Source organism: Coffea eugenioides, chromosome 4, assembly GCF_003713205.1.
Source record: "Coffea eugenioides isolate CCC68of chromosome 4, Ceug_1.0, whole genome shotgun sequence".
Classification (NCBI taxonomy): domain Eukaryota; kingdom Viridiplantae; phylum Streptophyta; class Magnoliopsida; order Gentianales; family Rubiaceae; genus Coffea; species Coffea eugenioides.
The window spans coordinates 3,328,990-3,346,107 of NC_040038.1; the positions used below are offsets into that span (position 1 = coordinate 3,328,990).

General features: G+C 35.8%; 2 protein-coding genes and 1 long non-coding RNA gene across 4 annotated transcripts; all 3 read left to right on the forward strand.

Annotated features, from left to right (window-relative positions):
- The first annotated feature begins 214 nt into the window (after window positions 1-214).
- Window positions 215-1,578, forward strand: LOC113769536 (26.5 kDa heat shock protein, mitochondrial). Of its 2 annotated transcripts, none has more exons than XM_027314007.1 (2): window positions 215-561; window positions 984-1,578. In XM_027314007.1, exons 1-2 carry the CDS (start codon window positions 282-284, stop codon window positions 1,391-1,393), a joined length of 690 nt encoding a protein of 229 aa, XP_027169808.1. In that variant the 5' UTR covers window positions 215-281; the 3' UTR covers window positions 1,394-1,578. The 2 variants fall into 2 exon arrangements, 1 of the variants encoding a protein (XP_027169808.1); XR_003468161.1 differs by lacking the exon at window positions 215-561 and adding an exon at window positions 708-790 and having other exon boundaries at window positions 984-1,063.
- A 10,946-nt stretch (window positions 1,579-12,524) lies between these two features.
- Window positions 12,525-15,305, forward strand: LOC113769493. The gene is made up of 2 exons (XM_027313949.1): window positions 12,525-12,897; window positions 14,406-15,305. Exons 1-2 carry the CDS (start codon window positions 12,612-12,614, stop codon window positions 14,549-14,551), a joined length of 432 nt encoding a protein of 143 aa, XP_027169750.1. The 5' UTR covers window positions 12,525-12,611; the 3' UTR covers window positions 14,552-15,305.
- Window positions 15,306-15,385: 80 nt separating this feature from the next.
- Window positions 15,386-15,938, forward strand: LOC113769495. Its single transcript, XR_003468158.1, has 2 exons — window positions 15,386-15,492; window positions 15,771-15,938. It is a non-coding gene; the product is annotated as an uncharacterized LOC113769495 (long non-coding RNA).
- The last annotated feature ends 1,180 nt before the right edge of the window (window positions 15,939-17,118 follow it).

Genomic DNA, 17,118 nt, shown 5'->3' on the forward strand with positions numbered 1-17,118 from the left:
GTCATGTATGCGAGGGAAACTGCAAGAAACTTCTCATGCTAGAACTCTCGAGTAGGCCTCTGTAGCGTATCTAACTTGTCTGACGTGTCACTCTCCTAGAAGCTCTTAGAGATATCTAATGAGTATTCCAGTAAGCTCCGATTAAATTCTTCCATCTTCTTAAATCCTCCTCGGTGCTGTCAAAACATAGCGACGTAAGGTAAAAACGGATATAATCTGCAAAATTGGTCGTTTACAAGCTTAAAAGAAAAATACTACTAGTAAAACATCAGAGCTAATTTATGGCTTTGGCTCGTTTGGCTTTGAAAAATTTGCAGCAGAGATGTTCTTTACCATCATATCAGTGTGCCTCCGAAAGAACTGTAAACTCTGTCCAGAAACAGAGATGGGGTTCTGAACTTCTTAGAAGGATATCATCAGCCGCCGGCAAGGAGGACTCTGCTGGCCAGCAGGTGGCTGTTTCCGAGGGTGGCGAGAAATCGAACAAGCTTTTCCCAAAGAAGAAGCAACGTAGAAGCCTGTGGCAAAAGGAGGACGATAACTTCCCTCCTCCTCTCTGGGGTAAACTCTGTCTTTCGTCACTGAGCAATCTGATAACTCTTACTTCATGTTCGTGTCTTGTGTGATTTTTGAACCAATTATCCCAAAATAAGCACGCAAAACTGATGTAAAACATAAAACAAGACTTGAAGACTACACATTGATACAAGCACTAAGCTTTTCCCAAAGAAGAAGCAACGTAGAAGCCTGTGGCAAAAGGAGGACGATAACTTCCCTCCTCCTCTCTGGGGTAAACTCTGTCTTTCGTCACTGAGCAATCTGATAACTCTTACTTCATGTTCGTGTCTTGTGTGATTTTTGAACCAATTATCCCAAAATAAGCACGCAAAACTGATGTAAAACATAAAACAAGACTTGAAGACTACACATTGATACAAGCACTTCCAACAGTGGAGATTGATATTCACAACTTATTTATGCAGAATTCTTCCCCTCGGGACTCGGAAATGCTCTGGTGCAAGCATCAGAGAACATCAACAGGCTGCTTGGGAATCTATCACCTTCACGACTTCTGGGCAAATTTAAAGAGCAAGACGATTTGTACAAGCTGCGGCTTCCAGTGCCGGGGCTTGCCAAGGAGGATGTAAAGGTGACTGTTGATGATGGAGTTCTGACAATAAAGGGAGAGCGCAAGGAAGAGGAAGAAGGGTCTGATGATGATGATGATGATCACTGGGCAAGCTTCTATGGTTACTATAATACCAGTGTTTTGCTGCCTGATGATGCAAAAGTTGATGAAATTAAAGCAGAGATGAAAGATGGGGTTCTTACGGTTATCATTCCGAGGACTGAGAGGCCTAAGAAAGACGTAAAAGAAATCTCAGTGCACTGAGATTAGGTGTTTTGAGTTCGACGGATTGGGCGAGGGAGAAAGATATACTACTACCATATTAGTAGTATTACTTTTGCTTGCTTCTCAAAAACTTGAGGTTGGTTTGTTTGTTTGTTTGAGTGTGACTCTTGAGAAATAATTTCTGCTGCCACTTTCCATTATGAACTTGAAGAGGTTTCGAGTCTCTGTAAATTTATATGTGAGTAATAAAATGACCTTGTTTTGGTATTCAGGAAAGAAATTTAGTATTTACCCTGCAGAGGTTTTTTTCCATCAACATATACCCCAGAGATCATAGAAACGGCTCTGCAAACTTGTCACCTTCGTTTTAATTGTTTGTTTTCATGCTCTGCCTTGCATGCCTCCAAAATCGTGGGCTTTGATTCATGGTCTTGTGGGTTGGCCCATTGGGCTATGGGCTTGCTCGTACTCAAGACTTGAGGGTTATTTTTTTTTTTTTGCAATAATAAATAATATTTGTATAACTTATTCTAATCTAATTTAAAAAGAGGGGAACCAACGGGAATGTTATCGGAGAAGGTTACTTGAAGTGATAATTTTATGGTGGGAGACAAGGGTCTTTAAAATCTTCACCCAGACTTTAAAGTTTTGGTGGTTGGCTGAGACTCGAGGATTGTTCAAGGGAGGCTCTTTTATAGTTTTATCTACAGGAGACCTCATTGTAGCTAATCGTACGCTACATGTAAGTTTCATTTGTTTTGATGTACATTACTATTCGTCGCGCACAATTTTTTTACAGGTCAGTCGAAGTCCAAATCCTACAGACAACTCGGTAGTTAGGAGCCTACGAGCCAGCTGTGTGTTCGAGTCTTATTGCGGATGCGACAATTATATATTGTTCAATGGTCAAGTAGGAATGGGCACGAATCGAACTTCGTTTCATTTCGTAAAGCTTTTAGTTTAGTTGATCCCACTCGTATCTTATAGATCAACTATTTTTTGACTTTTAATCGTCCCGTATATCAATCGGCATTTGGCCGTTTCGGATGGGTTAAGTACTCCTGAATACAAGAGAGAAAAAAAATAAAAGAATTCAAAGATGATGAAAATTGCTATAAGCATTGTCCTTTTTTTTTTTTATACATATTATACATAAATTAAATTTTTTTCTAAAAAAGATAAGACTGTGACCTCTACAAATAAATATTGTAAATAAGTTATAGGCACTCATACTTGGAGAGTAATTTACTCAATAAAATTATTTACTTTGCTCTAAAAATAATATTTTGTGGACGTATATAAAAATAAAAAATAATATATACATACGCGCGCACATATACACATATGTGTGTGTATATATGCAAAGTGGGTAGAGTGCTCATGGATTTTTAATCCTCTTATCCTAATCCACTTCGTATATAAGCAGGTACTTAACCCTAATCCACTTCGTATATAAGCAGGTACTTAACCCTTTTCTGGCATGATCAGAAAATACGAATTGGACGTCCTATATTTTGGGAGCAGATCGAATTGAATCATGGATTTTTGGATCAACAAATATTTTTGCCAACCCATAATAAGAAGACTGAACGTGACTTGTAACTTTAGGATATGTTCTAATTCGTAATAACATATATTGAGAGTCAAATCCATTCAAACTTTTATCGATCGGAGAAAAAAAAAATGGACCAGCAACATCAAGCCTAAGATTTAACTCATTTTGTAGGACTGCAACTTAGATACATGCCTATGACGTCAAGTTTCAAGGTCCAATTCAACTGGTAAAAATAATATTCCAATGAGGCAGTATAACTTTGGTCGTGACTTTCAAATCTTCTTCTTTCGCTTTGCTTTTGTTCAACTCTCAACATTCTCTTATCTCCTTCCCCGTGTTCCTTGAACCAAAAAAAAAAAAAAAGGTACTTCAACCTGCGAGTTGACCAGTGTCAGTGGCTGGTATTGAAATTAAAATAGATAGAAAGCCTCAGAGATTTTGAGCTGGTAAAAAGCCTTGTGTCACCCGAAACGGAAAAGCGGAGAGCTAGAAAGCCTCAGGTGCATGACGTTTTAAGCAGGACATGAACAGTAATTAGTTTATGTATTCGTGAAAGGCGGGGTCTAATCAAGCGCGACATTAACGTACCAGTAGTGCTTAGTTATTTCAGAGGCATTGATAAAATGGAATCCTTTTTGTTGGGTACTGGTCTTGAAACTTGACAGTACTCTCCTCTTTCCAAAAGTAGTTCGCCACAGGCTGGTGTGCCGAAAATATTAATGTGCTTATGGTGCATTCTGGTATTATACGTTGTGTTCAATCAATTGTGCATCCTTCCTTATTTTTGCAGCAGGGTTTTCATCGGATCCACGTACAGAAGCAAGAATGCCTGAGCCGTGGACGACTGTTTGAGTGAACGGGCACTTTTGCTTTTGACTGTGATTCTCTGTTACCAGGTAGAGTATTACTCCCTCCATTCCTTTTTTTTTTTTATTGTGGGAATTTAAGTGAATATTTGGAATGAAGATTATTAGAATTTTTTTTTAGAACAACACTGCAGCATTTTTTTTTTGTAAAAAAGTGTATTAAGAGCATAAAAAAGTGATTTGAAAACGTGTTTATGGTGTAATTAATTTTTAAAAAAAAGTCAATCCAAACAAATTCTAAATTTTTTAAGAATAATTATTTGGTTGTCATTTTTTTGTTTGTCATTCTTATCTTACTCCCAATTTGAATTTGAATGCAACAGGCATGTCATTAAAGGAAGAAATGATATTGGAAAGAGAAATGGAATATAGTTTTGACTTTTTTTTAATATGAAAAATATATTGAAACATTACAAAATAAAAAGCATGACGCTTTTATTTGAGGATTAATTAGCTAATTATTCATAGTTAATATTTTTTTAAAACGATAAGCTTAATTGTTCATAGTTACTAGTATTATTACAAAAAATTACAAGGGCATGAGTCTTGATGATGAGAAATTTTCAACTATAGTTACCTCCATACTTTTTTTTTTTTTTTTTTGAAATGAAAAATTTTACTGGCAACTTTTTCCATCTTACCACACCCACAATTTTTTTTTTTTTTGGTCAAACACCACACCCACAATTAGATGAGAATTTTTGCACCCGCAAATCTCAGTTCCGTTGGACAAGAAATAACATTGAAGTCTCATCATGACATTTTTTGTCAGAGTACATGATCCTAGATTAAAGGGATAATTTCATCAACCTCCCTTAGGTTTTTGACAATTTCACTGAACTCTTCTAAAATTTTAAAAATTATACATACCTTCCTTATCATTTAAAATAATAATTTTGCCCTTAAATATTTTAATGAAATTTTCTTATGTGGTATGCTAATACTTAGAATGAGTTTTAAAATTATTTTTCATTATTTTTCTTTCTTATTCCTTTTTTAAAATTTTTTGCCAATAAAACTGTAGAACGGCCACCATTGCCTCTAGGTTTCTATTAAACCAAATGTCGAACTAGCGATTTTTTTAACGAATTAATTTTATATGTAATTCAATGTTTTTGTTGATCTTTATTTTCTATTTTTTGGTATTAAAATTAACAATAAATAAAAAAGAAATGGCTCAAAAGCACTACTAAATTATGATAATCCCACTACTCCCAAAAATTATAAACTCTAAATGAATTATTTCAACATTTTCTTTTTTATCTTATAAATCTAAATTCATAATAAAATATCATATCATAGTAATCAAATTATTATTATAGTTATTTATCAAATAGTAGATATAAACATGAAAAATTTGGCACATTTTTCTTATAATTATATAAATAATCTTATAATTATATAAGAAAATAAATTAAAACTCATTCCAAAAGGGCATTTTTGGGTATTCATTTAAAAAATTGTCCAAGTCAATCTTATTTTAAGGTTTTGTTACTAAAACTATCAAATTAAGGGAGGTAAGTGTAATTCTTTAAATCTTAGAAGAGCTCAGTGAAATTGTTAGAAATCTTAGGGGAGGTTTCTGGAATTATCCTTTGATTAAATTAACCGTTTTGATCCTTCAAAAAAAATTAACGAGTGCCCTGTCAGTCGAACCCACAAGGAAAAAAATCTCCGACGCCCGTCAACCTCAACTGTTGTAGGTTGTACTAGTTCTTCTCGCCCATTTTCCACGCATTGTGAGTAACTAAACGTTGTTTAGATAAGTTTTTTTCGCAGAAAAATGTTTACTTTTTTCATAAATGCATTTTTAACTATTTTTTTAACTTATATATATCGAATTGTTATAATTTTTTTTTTACAAAAACTCTTAAAAATAACAACCAAAATAGGAACAAGGCAGAAGGTAGGTTAACAGCACTTGAATTAATTATGTGAATGATAGGATGAATATAAGTAATCGTTAGTTTTGTTTCTTTCGCTTCTTAACTCTCATCCTTTTTCAATGGAATTTATAGATATAATTTTTAATTGAAATCCTTAGCCTTGTTTCACTAGACAAGTAAGTGAATAGCTCATCGAAGATGGATTCAGACTGGGAAAGAGAATAATGGCACGTGAAACTAGTTGTTCTGGATAGTTTTTACCGTCACTTGGTAGATAGTCGCTCTGTTTTACTTTTGACCGTGATTCCAACCACTTTGAAACTAGGAATGGTTTTCACTGGCTTGGCTAACCCGCTACAAATTAGGCTTTCAATCCCAACATGACAGGGCAGAGGCATTTAATGCTTATACCCTTCTCACATATTCTACAGGTATAATATACCAATACAGTCTCTTATCTGATTGTCTAGGTGCTTACTGGCTATGTGCCCATTATTTTTTATTTGTTAATAATATTTTAGTCCCTTTCTACCCTGCAAAAAAAAAAAAAAAAAAGGGAAAAAGTTTTTGATGCATGATTTTTTGTAGTATCCAAATTACTTGATTGAGATAGTAAACAATAGTGAGGTCGTATATGTGACCAATGAGAGCCCCACTATTTAGTGAAACATCTCTTTCTTCTGTGATCTTTGCGGAACAAGAGCAATTAACCCACCATATATGTACCAAAATCTAGCATAAACTCGGCATATGTTTGTGGACTGCATCGTTATCTTAATTGTCAAATCATTAATAAACAAGCTACTAAAGGATTCAGATGACCAGTACTAGAAAGGAGCAGGCAGAAAGGAGTTGACACCCTGTCCCTCCTACTCTTTGTAGCAAAAGTGGTAACAATAATTATGTTAAGATGTAAAGAGAACAATTACAGGCTTGTACCTAGTACTTAGCAGAGGAAACTGAAGGTGGCTGGTCATTTGCCAATTATATACTCCCTCCATCCCACTTTAATAATCCTGTTTTCCTTTTTCGTCTGTCCCAAACATAGTTATTAAACCTGGCCCGATCCGGCGGTTCGACCGATCAACCCGGCGAACCGGCCACTAAACCGGGCCGGTTCTTCAATTGGATCGTTTCTGCATATGAACCGTTGACTTTTCAACGGACCGGCGGTTCAACAGTATTAAACCGGAAATCCGGCTGGTTTTGTGGGCAGACCGGATTTGAGGAAAAAATGTTTGTCCAAGCCTTTGCTTGGATTCGAACTTCAGACATTCGGTATTGTTTGTGCGTAGCTCGCCACTTTGTCACTTGTTCATTAATGGACATTCTTATGCTATATGAATGTTTTTTAATTTCATCTTTATTTTTTTAAACTCTCCAAAACAAATGTATTTGGAATCTTTTAATAAAACTTATGACCCTTATATTCTATAAATTATAAAATAGATTTCAAAAATAACATATTACATAATTTATTTTAAAGACAAATATTTTTTTTGCATTTAAAATTTGTAAATAACCTAGATAATTACAATAAACATCTACACTTGAAGTTTGGTGGATTACTAATTAAATTTATGTTTTGCTGATTCTTATATGAATTAAATATTCTATAGCAAATTAAATTAAATGAATATTTGTTATGACATTATTTATTACAATTTATCTCATATATCCTATATCAAAATTTATAAAATATAATATTTAAATATATGTAGTGACCCACTGGTTCAACCACTCACCCACCGGTTGAACCAGTGACCCGTTGACCCACCTCCTTCGCCGGTCTCCTCTCCGGGCCGAGTTTAATAACTATGGTCCTAAATTATAGTTCACTTTCCAATTGAAGAATGTAGTTGTATTTTAATTTTCCTAAAATGCCCTTATTCAACAATGTAAGTTGTTGTTACTATAAACCTACCCCATTTAATGAGAGTTGATTCTTTTTTTACCATCAATTCAAGTTCACATAAAGTTGTACTCTATTTAATGTGAGGGTATTTTAGAAAAATAGCAATCTAAATTTACTTTTCCAACAAAGTTAACTACTTTTTCTTAAACTGTGTGAAAAAAGAAACAGGACTATCAAAGTGAGACGGAGGGAGTATTATTGTTTGTTATGTTCTTGGAGTTTCGTGGGAATTTGTGTAGGCTATTTATGTGGTTACTACTAATAAATTCATGTGGGAGATCGTTAGATGCTCCGGTGGGAGCTTGCAACTTCTACAGATAGAAAAAGTCATTACAACAACATTTTCCCAAAAAAATTAAAAGAATCCGGGACACTGTCATCTAATTAAATTTGCTTTTAACCTGGGACTCGTGTCTGTGGATGTGGTAACAGGGCTTACCATTGTGTTACGATATCCATCTTTTCAGTTTTCTCACCGCATCTCCCTTTCCCAATGCTCATAAAAGTCCTTTCTTAATTAGATCTCTATTGCTGCATATCTTCTTCTTGACATTCTTATTTCTGTGGAACTATGAAGACTTCTATAACCATTAATTCTTTCCTCTTGCCTGTCGTCTCAACAGTGATCATGACTCTATCAAGGGTTTTCCAAGTTAGACTAAAAGTTTCAGTCTCAGCTATCCTCATATCCTCCCTCATATGCCTACCTTCCCGGTCAGGTAAAAATTAGCCCACCTTCTTTCGGTGCATGAATTTTCAAGAATTTTCTCTTGCAACTGCGTCCATTTTCAAGAATTTTTTTCATTCACCCTTGTCCTATTAAATCAAGAATCAGCTGGAGAAAACATTTCTACTCCAGAATATTTTGTTTGTAATTCAAGCTTGATGTTCATAGTTGTAGGCTCTTCTTCAGTTGGGGCATATGTTCCCACCCAAACCCCCCCCCCCCTTCCCTCTTTAATTGTGTAAGTCACAGCATTTAAGACCCTTGCACGATTGCATATAGAAGGTTTCAACTTGGAAACTTAACATTTTTTTTTTCCGTGATCTTTTCGAGTTTCAGGCTCACTGGCAGTGGGAATGATGCCCTCAAACACCAATAGTGATCAGAATGCACTCCAGGGAAGGAAAATGGTGCTAGGATCAAGGCCACCAGGTTGTGTGAACAAATGCATGAGTTGTCAACCTTGTAAGGCTACTTTAGTTATTCCACCCCACCAAGATGAGGGTTCAAGGAAACTAGCTCATAGAGAAGATGATAGCTATTATCTTCTTTCATGGAAATGCAGATGTGGAGATAAGCTCTTTCAACCTTGATGATCGTCACCAGCCTCTGGCCGGAAAGTTAAAGAAAGCTTTAATAGTAAGTATTAGCTAGCTAGTATTTACTGATAATATATATAGTTGAAAATACCAGGTTATTTCCTCATTAATATGGTGTACTTATAAAATTAAGCAAGCTTCTAATGTTGCACTGTTGTGAGCATTATGTACCTATTTAACGGGTTTAAGTAATTTAGTAATTATTATGCTCTCCTGACTAATTCTATACATGCATTTTTAGGAGTTTAGGACTTATCTTTTTGGTTATAATCTTCTTTTTGTTTGCTTCCTATTCTTATTTGTTCTTGGGGAAGAATCGAATTCATCGGGTACAGCAATTTTTTTTTTTGGGTTATGAAAGGACATCTCTCTGAGACTAAACAGTTTGTTTTTGTTGAGAAATATCAAAATCTAAATGAAGATCGGCAGAATATCACAAGTACAACCAAACACAACAGTTACATGGAGAGGTCATGTCTATGCAACCAGAAGAAAATGATCACACAGAGAAATCAAGCAAAGGGACAATTTATTGTACTATTTCCATGGCATGCATGCATAGTGCATAGAAGACAAATTTGCATAAAGGTTGAAAAGATTGTTAGTGAGTGCCAAAACTATTATTGATCTATTCACCTTAATTGGTCTTGTTTCCTGCAAAAATTTTAACACGTTAAATCTAAAGAAAATGACTAAAACATGGAAACTATAGTCTGGATATATGCTAAGTAGTTAGCTAGCCGTTTTCTTGAAGTTTAAATTGTGAAAGTTAGACTATCATGTGCTTAAACAAATTAGTCCTTAATGGGTTAAGATCTTGTTATGTACTGCAATTATTTTTGAATGTACACTAATTCCCGTAAAATAGTAGTATACTGAAAGTTTTACTGAATCATTAAAAGATAGTACATATTTCACCGTAGAGGAAATCAATAATTGAGGCTCCGATCACTACTGGTTCCTGTCCTCGTAGCCAGCATCTTTTTCTTTTGATTTTCTTCCTTTTTCTACTAGTTTTGAAAACTTTAGAGGCCAGCTTATTTGGATACTGATCTTCCAGGAGCTATTGCAAAATGATCTAGCTTAGCACAAGAATTTTGTCAGCCAGAAATTCTGAACATCCCTATTGTAAGGCTGAAAGTTTTCAATTAGGTTCTGAAAATTTTTTGCCTCCCCCAAAATCTGTCAAATCTGTAGCAAGTTAACTCTTCGGTTCTGCATCTGCCCTGGAGTACTTGGAGAAGCAATCGTGCGCAGAAAAGCTTCGGAATATTAGCATCTATATTCAAATATATGAACACCAAGTGGATTGGACGTGATGAAATAGGGTCCAACCAAATAAAAATAAATAGAATATCATATAGGAAATGAACATGGAGTAGCGGATATCTTTGACTATCGACAGAAAACAGGACTACTAGCTTAGGAAACAGGGATCAGAGGAGTGGACAAAGTCAAGAAAAGTTCACTGTATTATATTCCCAGCAGCAGCAAGAAGACACCACCGTTCATTTGGTGAATGGCGACAGAACTGATTCTAACTGAAGCAAAAGATCAAACGTCAAAACTTAACGCTGAAGTGTCCAGCATGCTCTGCTGCAGTAAACTCTCTGAAGAGTGCTACTTTTTTTTTTTTTTTTTTTTTCAAAATTTTCAACGGGTGATATTTTTCATGTATATATATATTTTTAAAGAGGTGAAAAACGTATTCAGCTGAATGCAACTTATTATTTTTTGTATGCATAATTTCTTAAATATCGTATTCAAAATGCATTCACTAAATGCGTTTTAAAAAAAAAAAAAAAATCTTTCACTCTTTTGGGAACTATTTTTCAGAAAGTAGCACTTTGTGGAAATTTACTCTGCTCTGCGGGCTTGAGGGCTTGAGTCCTCTCCTCCAGTTCGAACACCTTCAATTACTGCCTTTGAATCAAGTTTTGCAGACAGAAATAGTAAAAAACAACGTTAACTAAACTAACAAAATGTAGTTTGAGTCGTGCTTAATAACACTGTCCTAAGAAATTATTTCGTGAGGTTGAAATGTTTCTCCAGGATTAAACAAGCCTTCTTCTTGTTTATAACAAGAAGGATCAGAACTTTAGCAAGTGTCGGTTAAATCTAGCAAAGAGCAAAAAAGCTGGCAGGAAGGTCTCTACTGTCAGCTGTTGATATGTTTTCTGAAGTGAGAAAAGCTGCTATTCATAGGCATCAGAAAGTGCACGTTGGAGGTAGGATAACATAAAAAAAAACCATGCCTAATTTTTCACGTAATAGACAATAACATTAATACGTATTAATAGAAAATATGTTGTGAACGTGCCCTGAATTCGTAACCGATGAGATAAGGATTTGATTTGTAAAATGTAAAAGTAAAATTTATTTTTGCTCGCAGTAAAATCAACTTGGGCCGCATTTAACCCACATGTAGGGGGGCAAATCCGCCAGTTTGTACTGAAACAGTCCAACTCAACTTCTTTCTCATGCACACGAGCCCACACTAGTTATCAATTTAACACAAGTCCAATAAAAGCGTAAACATTATAAATGACGAGTTTTTCAATATGGGGTAAAGTCTTTTGAAATATCCCTATTATTTTCAACAAATTTATCCTCGATCCTTGAGTTACATAACTAGTACCTTAATTAAGTGGGAATCGACGTTCTATTCTTACATAACCAAATACTGAATCCCATAAGTACATTAATCTCACATTTTTTTTTGGCAAGGGGAAGATTTTAATATCAAAATTTCCTATTTAAAATTCTTCCTATCTTGCTATCTAATCCAATCCTTCTCCTGACCATTAATTGTGACGCTGAGGACTCGCAATTAGTCCGCACCCGGGAGGTCACTTTCTTGGATGGGCTTCATCCAAGAATATGCTACTCTTAAATCTTGTAACTATTGAAGTATATGTCTATATCTATGTCACCGTTATGACACATGACATAAGTTGATGTCGTATTAATGAGTTGAACATCTAAATAGTCGCCAGGTGGTGATGCTGGATACAGATGTACCCAAAATTTTCCCAAAAATCTTAGCCAATGAATCCAAGTTGTGTGCTCTGCAAAATTGCAAATGTATAGTTTTAAGATGCACTACTTATTTTTGAACGGCCATAAAAAAAAATTTTAGGGACCAAAAACAACACAAAAAGACAGATATTCTGTACCTGGTTACATTTGATTTCCGAGACCAATTTTGCCGGTCTCCATCCAAAGGTTAATTTTGCTTAGATTTGTTATTTTTCACGAAAAAATATGTTGTGTTTGGATATTTAATTTTTTTAAAATATTATTTCGCTTATATCATAATACGTTAAAACTCTCAATTACTACTTTATCTCGTATACGTCACATTATTTTTTTTTTCCTGTGTTACGGTGGTGTTATTTCAAATAACATCCTATTCAAAATTATTTTACATCCAGTAGTATATTCCAAAAAGGAAGTGGCCTTTATTTTGTCTACGTCACAAGGGTTGAATAATGGAGGCTTCATAGACACAGGAAAGGGAAAAAGGAAAAAGGGAGAATATGAGCTTGCAGAAATAAAATTAATTTTAAACCGCAAATGACTGGCGGTTTGGCTTGGACTAATGAAATGAAAACTGTATTTAAAATAAAAAAAAAGGGTGTCCGTCTTACCGGTTAATTACTACTAACTTGCTAATTCAGAGAAACCCTTGGAACTTCCCTAAACAACCACCATGGGCTCCCGTTTTCCTCCCACGAGCTTGCACCTCCACCACAACCACCGCCTCCTGGTATGGCCCAATTCCACCACCTTTTCTCCTACTTTCTTCAATTGTTTAGCATCCTTCTGTAGTCGTACTCAATTCACTACCACTTATATCCCTCATCTTCACCGCTCGTGTCTATTGTCATCCTCCCATCCCAGAAAATGGTCTACCCACTGCCGTGCCACCAGCCCTGGCCCACCATCACCCCCGCAGTTGGACCCGCCTCCTGGAGATAATCCACCTCCTTCCTCAGGTAATTACTGAGCTATTAGCTAGTATTACCCAGCTCATTCGATTCTTCTGTTATTGAGATTCCCTGAATTTCTGCATATATTTGTGGCTTTCTCTTTTAACGTACTTAACTAGCTCAACTAGGTTATGAGTTCGATACTTGGAAAGAAAGGGATTTTGTTGAACTGGGCTTTGCCTTGATTGAGCTTATATATTATATTTTGGCCAGTATTAAGCTGTTTAAGAAACAGATGTTTAGAAACAGCATGAAGAAATGGATTCAGAAGATGGTGAGGCTCTTGTGGAGTTATGGCTAGGCAAAAGAGAAAGGGCTTTTTGATTTTTAAGTGTCCATCCTTTTCTTGAATGTGAAATTGTAGGGAATTTACAGCTACGCAAGTCTGCATGTATTGAATTAATTACTAGTTTTGATTGCTTTCACAATTTTGTGGCCGCTCTGCTGGTTGCTCCATCAGTAAAAAGTTAATTAATTATCGAATGAGACAACCATTTTGGGTTCTCCTTCAGAAGATAATTGGATTCACGTACACATGTAGTTACATCAAATTGAAATCTTTTTTCATCACCAATCAATCACGCTAAAATAGTCACTGCAATGGTTCTGACAATTTTTTACTTCATAAATGTCAACTTGCAATTGTTTATTTAATTAATGCATCGGATCAAAGTGGAAATTATGAACTTAATATATGAAAGCGTAAAGTCAAGAAATTGTGTTTCAATGCCAAATTGCAAAACTTTGTTGTCATCAATCAAGAAATGTATTAAATTGAATGAATGAAAGAAAGTTGCTTTCTCGTTATGGAAATTTAACTATTTGTACTCCCTTATGTATGTTTTGCTAATGGAAATTTTCTCTCACAAACTATTGTGGAAGAATGAAGATTAGACCGTTCAAAAAGCCATTTTACATTGCCAAGTAAGAAAACTGCACTAATCGTTTTACATGGACTGCACCATGGATAAAAATAACTTTTTGTTTCTCCTGTTAGCAGTTTAAGTAACTGTACTCATTCCTTATGATATAATTCCAATTCAAAATTTCCAATCCTATTTTACTTCTTATAGAGAACTAAACACAGCCTAAGTGATTTATGAAATGCGTGGCATGGATGAGATTATGGTGGTACTGGAGGCTATTGATTTCGATATTGACTGGCTATTTTTTCTGTTTTGGCTTATCTTAGGAAAGTTTTACTGTATTTATGCTTCAGGCTTATCCAGGTGCAGTTTTACTTAGTAAAAAATATTTTTAAATCTAAGTGGAGTTGATGAGTCCTTGTTAACAAACCATTGCAACCTTGAATTCAGTTGCTTGAACCTTTTTGCCCCATTCATTTTTATCTTTATCGTATATCATCTCATTAGCCTGACTCCAGATGTCTACTTTATCTGCAAGATGTAGCATGAGGATAAAGCAAGGATGTAATATGCTAGTGCTACATGATTCTGTTATGCTACTTGTCTGATTTAAAACTTAATTGCTTAATCTTGCTATCCCTGCCGCAGGACTCATTTCAAGTTTCTCTAGGATTAAAGATACTGTGCGGATCTTCTTTGCTGTTCTCTTCTGGATGTCTCTTTTCTTCTGGTCTTGCGTGTGGGATGGGAGAAATATTGGAAGACCAAAGAATGGATCTCGATTTAGAAGATGAGATAGTAAGCGTTTGTCGTGTATATTTTATAGAAGTTAAGCATAACATGGACAAGTAAAGCGGTCAATCTTGTAATCAAACCAACAAATAATGAGAAAATCCCTATGAAATTCATGTGATTTCAGTTCTTATATCTGCCTTCACATGATATTCTGAGGCTGTTCACTGGGTTTGATCACTTCTTGTATCCAAGAATGTTACACTGTATTCACTACATATTTGGAACTGTGATGATGCCATCATCTTTTTTGTGGTTGGTAATCAACTTATCTTGTTGCTGGAAAAGTTCCTATGATTCAGTGAAAAAAAAGGTACTAGAAGAGCTGGCATGGAAATTATTTTGCCAATTAACGCATAAGAACTCATTGGAGGCAGCGGGTGATAGCCCATCCTAACCTTCATGCTGCAAGTACTTGAACCAAGGTCCTTAATCAAGGAAACTAAGTGCTACCAACCCTGCCATTTCTTGCATACATGACACAAGTGAACTGCATCCTCTGAATATTTGTTGACTCAAAGAGGAAAAGAGATGGAGCGGCAGAGAGATTTTTTTCTCTATTAAATTGTTGCTGAGGATGGTTTCTGTGTTATGAGAATCTAATTTCCTATCTAAATACTTTGTCTTAGGAGGTAGGACGTCACCGTACATATTTAATGAGGAGAGACAAAATCCTGGGAAATGCGTTTTCCTTTGAACCACCACCTTGTAACTCTCATCATTATATATGAATATTTAGTTCCTTATTTTTATTTCTCCTTTTGGTGAAATGTCTCTCCAATAAGTAATGGGCTGTCTACCTTATACACTTAATCCATTGTTTATCTCAGCTGTTCTACCCTGAACCAATGCAAGTTCTGGTGATTTCATGCTTCAAATTTTGACTGTGGTATGATCAGAATCTGGTTATCTGCAAGACTACCATGAAGAATCATACACTCGGGTACTCTCATTTTTCTCTCCCCTTCTCTCCAAATAGTTTGATCCTTAATTTCGTTGAATGTCTGTTAAACTCTTTTAAGTTTTCTATTTGTGGATTTTTGACGTGTTTATGTAATCTGATTGCGGACTTGATTGAGCTTTCATGGTAAAAAGTACTTTATGACTATTAAGAAACCTACTTCACAAAGAAACTACTGTGCATTTGAATCGATTTCTAGCAGATAGGGTATGTGAAGTAAATGTCCTTTGGCGATAATATGTTCCTAGGGGATGCTGCAGGTTTGGCGAATGTATCTAGCATGGGAAGGTCCCATTTTCATCTTTTAGGTGTGTGAGGAGTTTGCTCAGAGGGGGTGAGGAAAAGGAAAAGCAGTTGTAATTATAAATTGACCTTGTGTTTTTTCTGATCTTTTCTGATTTATCAAAGGCTAATGTGTTCCGTTGTGCTCTCATTTTCTTTTCATAGGAGTTGTTTTGCCCTTGATATGCTGCATTTGAATCGCAGTCTCTGTAATTTTTTGTTATCTCGGCATCCCTTCTTAGTCTTGCAGTAACATGCCTCGTTGCAGAAACTTCCTCACCATACCTTGTTGCGTTCTGCATGGGGTGGGAGATGCTCTATTCAAATGGAACTAGATGTCTTAGTTTGAAATATGATTGGTTAAGCATGCGTTCTCCTCTACTGCAGATATTGTTGCTTGAGGTGGTTATGTTAGCAGCAACATATACGAGGAAGGGAAAGAAAATTTTTGTTGCTCGTACGAATGCGGTTTGGTTCCCTGCTTTTTACGTGCCGTGTTTTCATCTTCCTCTTTGCAGTAGCTGGACAAAAACGACCTGAATGAATCCTCGATCAACTTTTGAAAAAGCATACATCAGTCAGTCAAAATGGTGGGACATAAACTTGTATCCTCCTAAACGCTCTCTCATAGTGCTAAATCCTCCGTCGCCGCTTCCTCAAATCCTATCACTTCTCTTCTCCCCCTTGCTTTGGATGTTCACCTGCGAAAAGAAGGGGAAGAAACGAGAAGCAGAGGAGCATGCGCGGTCGCGAATGAAACGAAAGTAAAAGAAGCTATCAATTGGATTGATGCTCTTTCAGATTAATAATAATGACTAGGAACTGTTCTCCGACATGATTAATTATGGAAGACAGAAGCTGGTGATATGTCATATATTCCAAAAAGTGGTAGTGGGCCCCTTGATGACACCGACTCACTATTGAGGGATTACAGCTCTCGTGTACCGTATCGTTTAGGCAATTTTTATATGCGACGATTGTTCAAATGCTGCCATCTGCTGCTACTTCGGGAGTGTTTTAGGTTAACACAGGCTCCCATTGGGTACCAATAATCGGTAAAGTTATTGGCTGGGCAGTCATGAATGAGCGTCGTTTGATTTTATTATGGGTTAGTTCGTTAATTTTTCTCCTTTTTGGTTTCTTATAAAATTCAACCCAGAAGCTTGGCATCTGATCATTATTCATTCCCTCCTGCATTTTACCATTACTACAAAAATCTGGCATACCCATACGACAGCTGGACCTCTTTATTGTAGACCGCAAAGCTTTTTATTAGAAGGTAAACGGGATGGCATGGCATGACTCATGAGGGCCAGCACTGTTCGC

Excerpts from the sequence above, each read along its gene's own strand:
- LOC113769493 (XM_027313949.1), top strand. The coding sequence starts at position 12,612 with ATGGGCTCCCGTTTTCCTCCCACGAGCTTGCACCTCCACCACAACCAC. Across the intron at positions 12,898-14,405 it reads TAATCCACCTCCTTCCTCAG|GACTCATTTCAAGTTTCTCT; the intron begins GTAATTACTGAG and ends TCCCTGCCGCAG.
- LOC113769536 (XM_027314007.1), top strand. The coding sequence starts at position 282 with ATGGCTTTGGCTCGTTTGGCTTTGAAAAATTTGCAGCAGAGATGTTCT. Across the intron at positions 562-983 it reads CTTCCCTCCTCCTCTCTGGG|AATTCTTCCCCTCGGGACTC; the intron begins GTAAACTCTGTC and ends TTATTTATGCAG.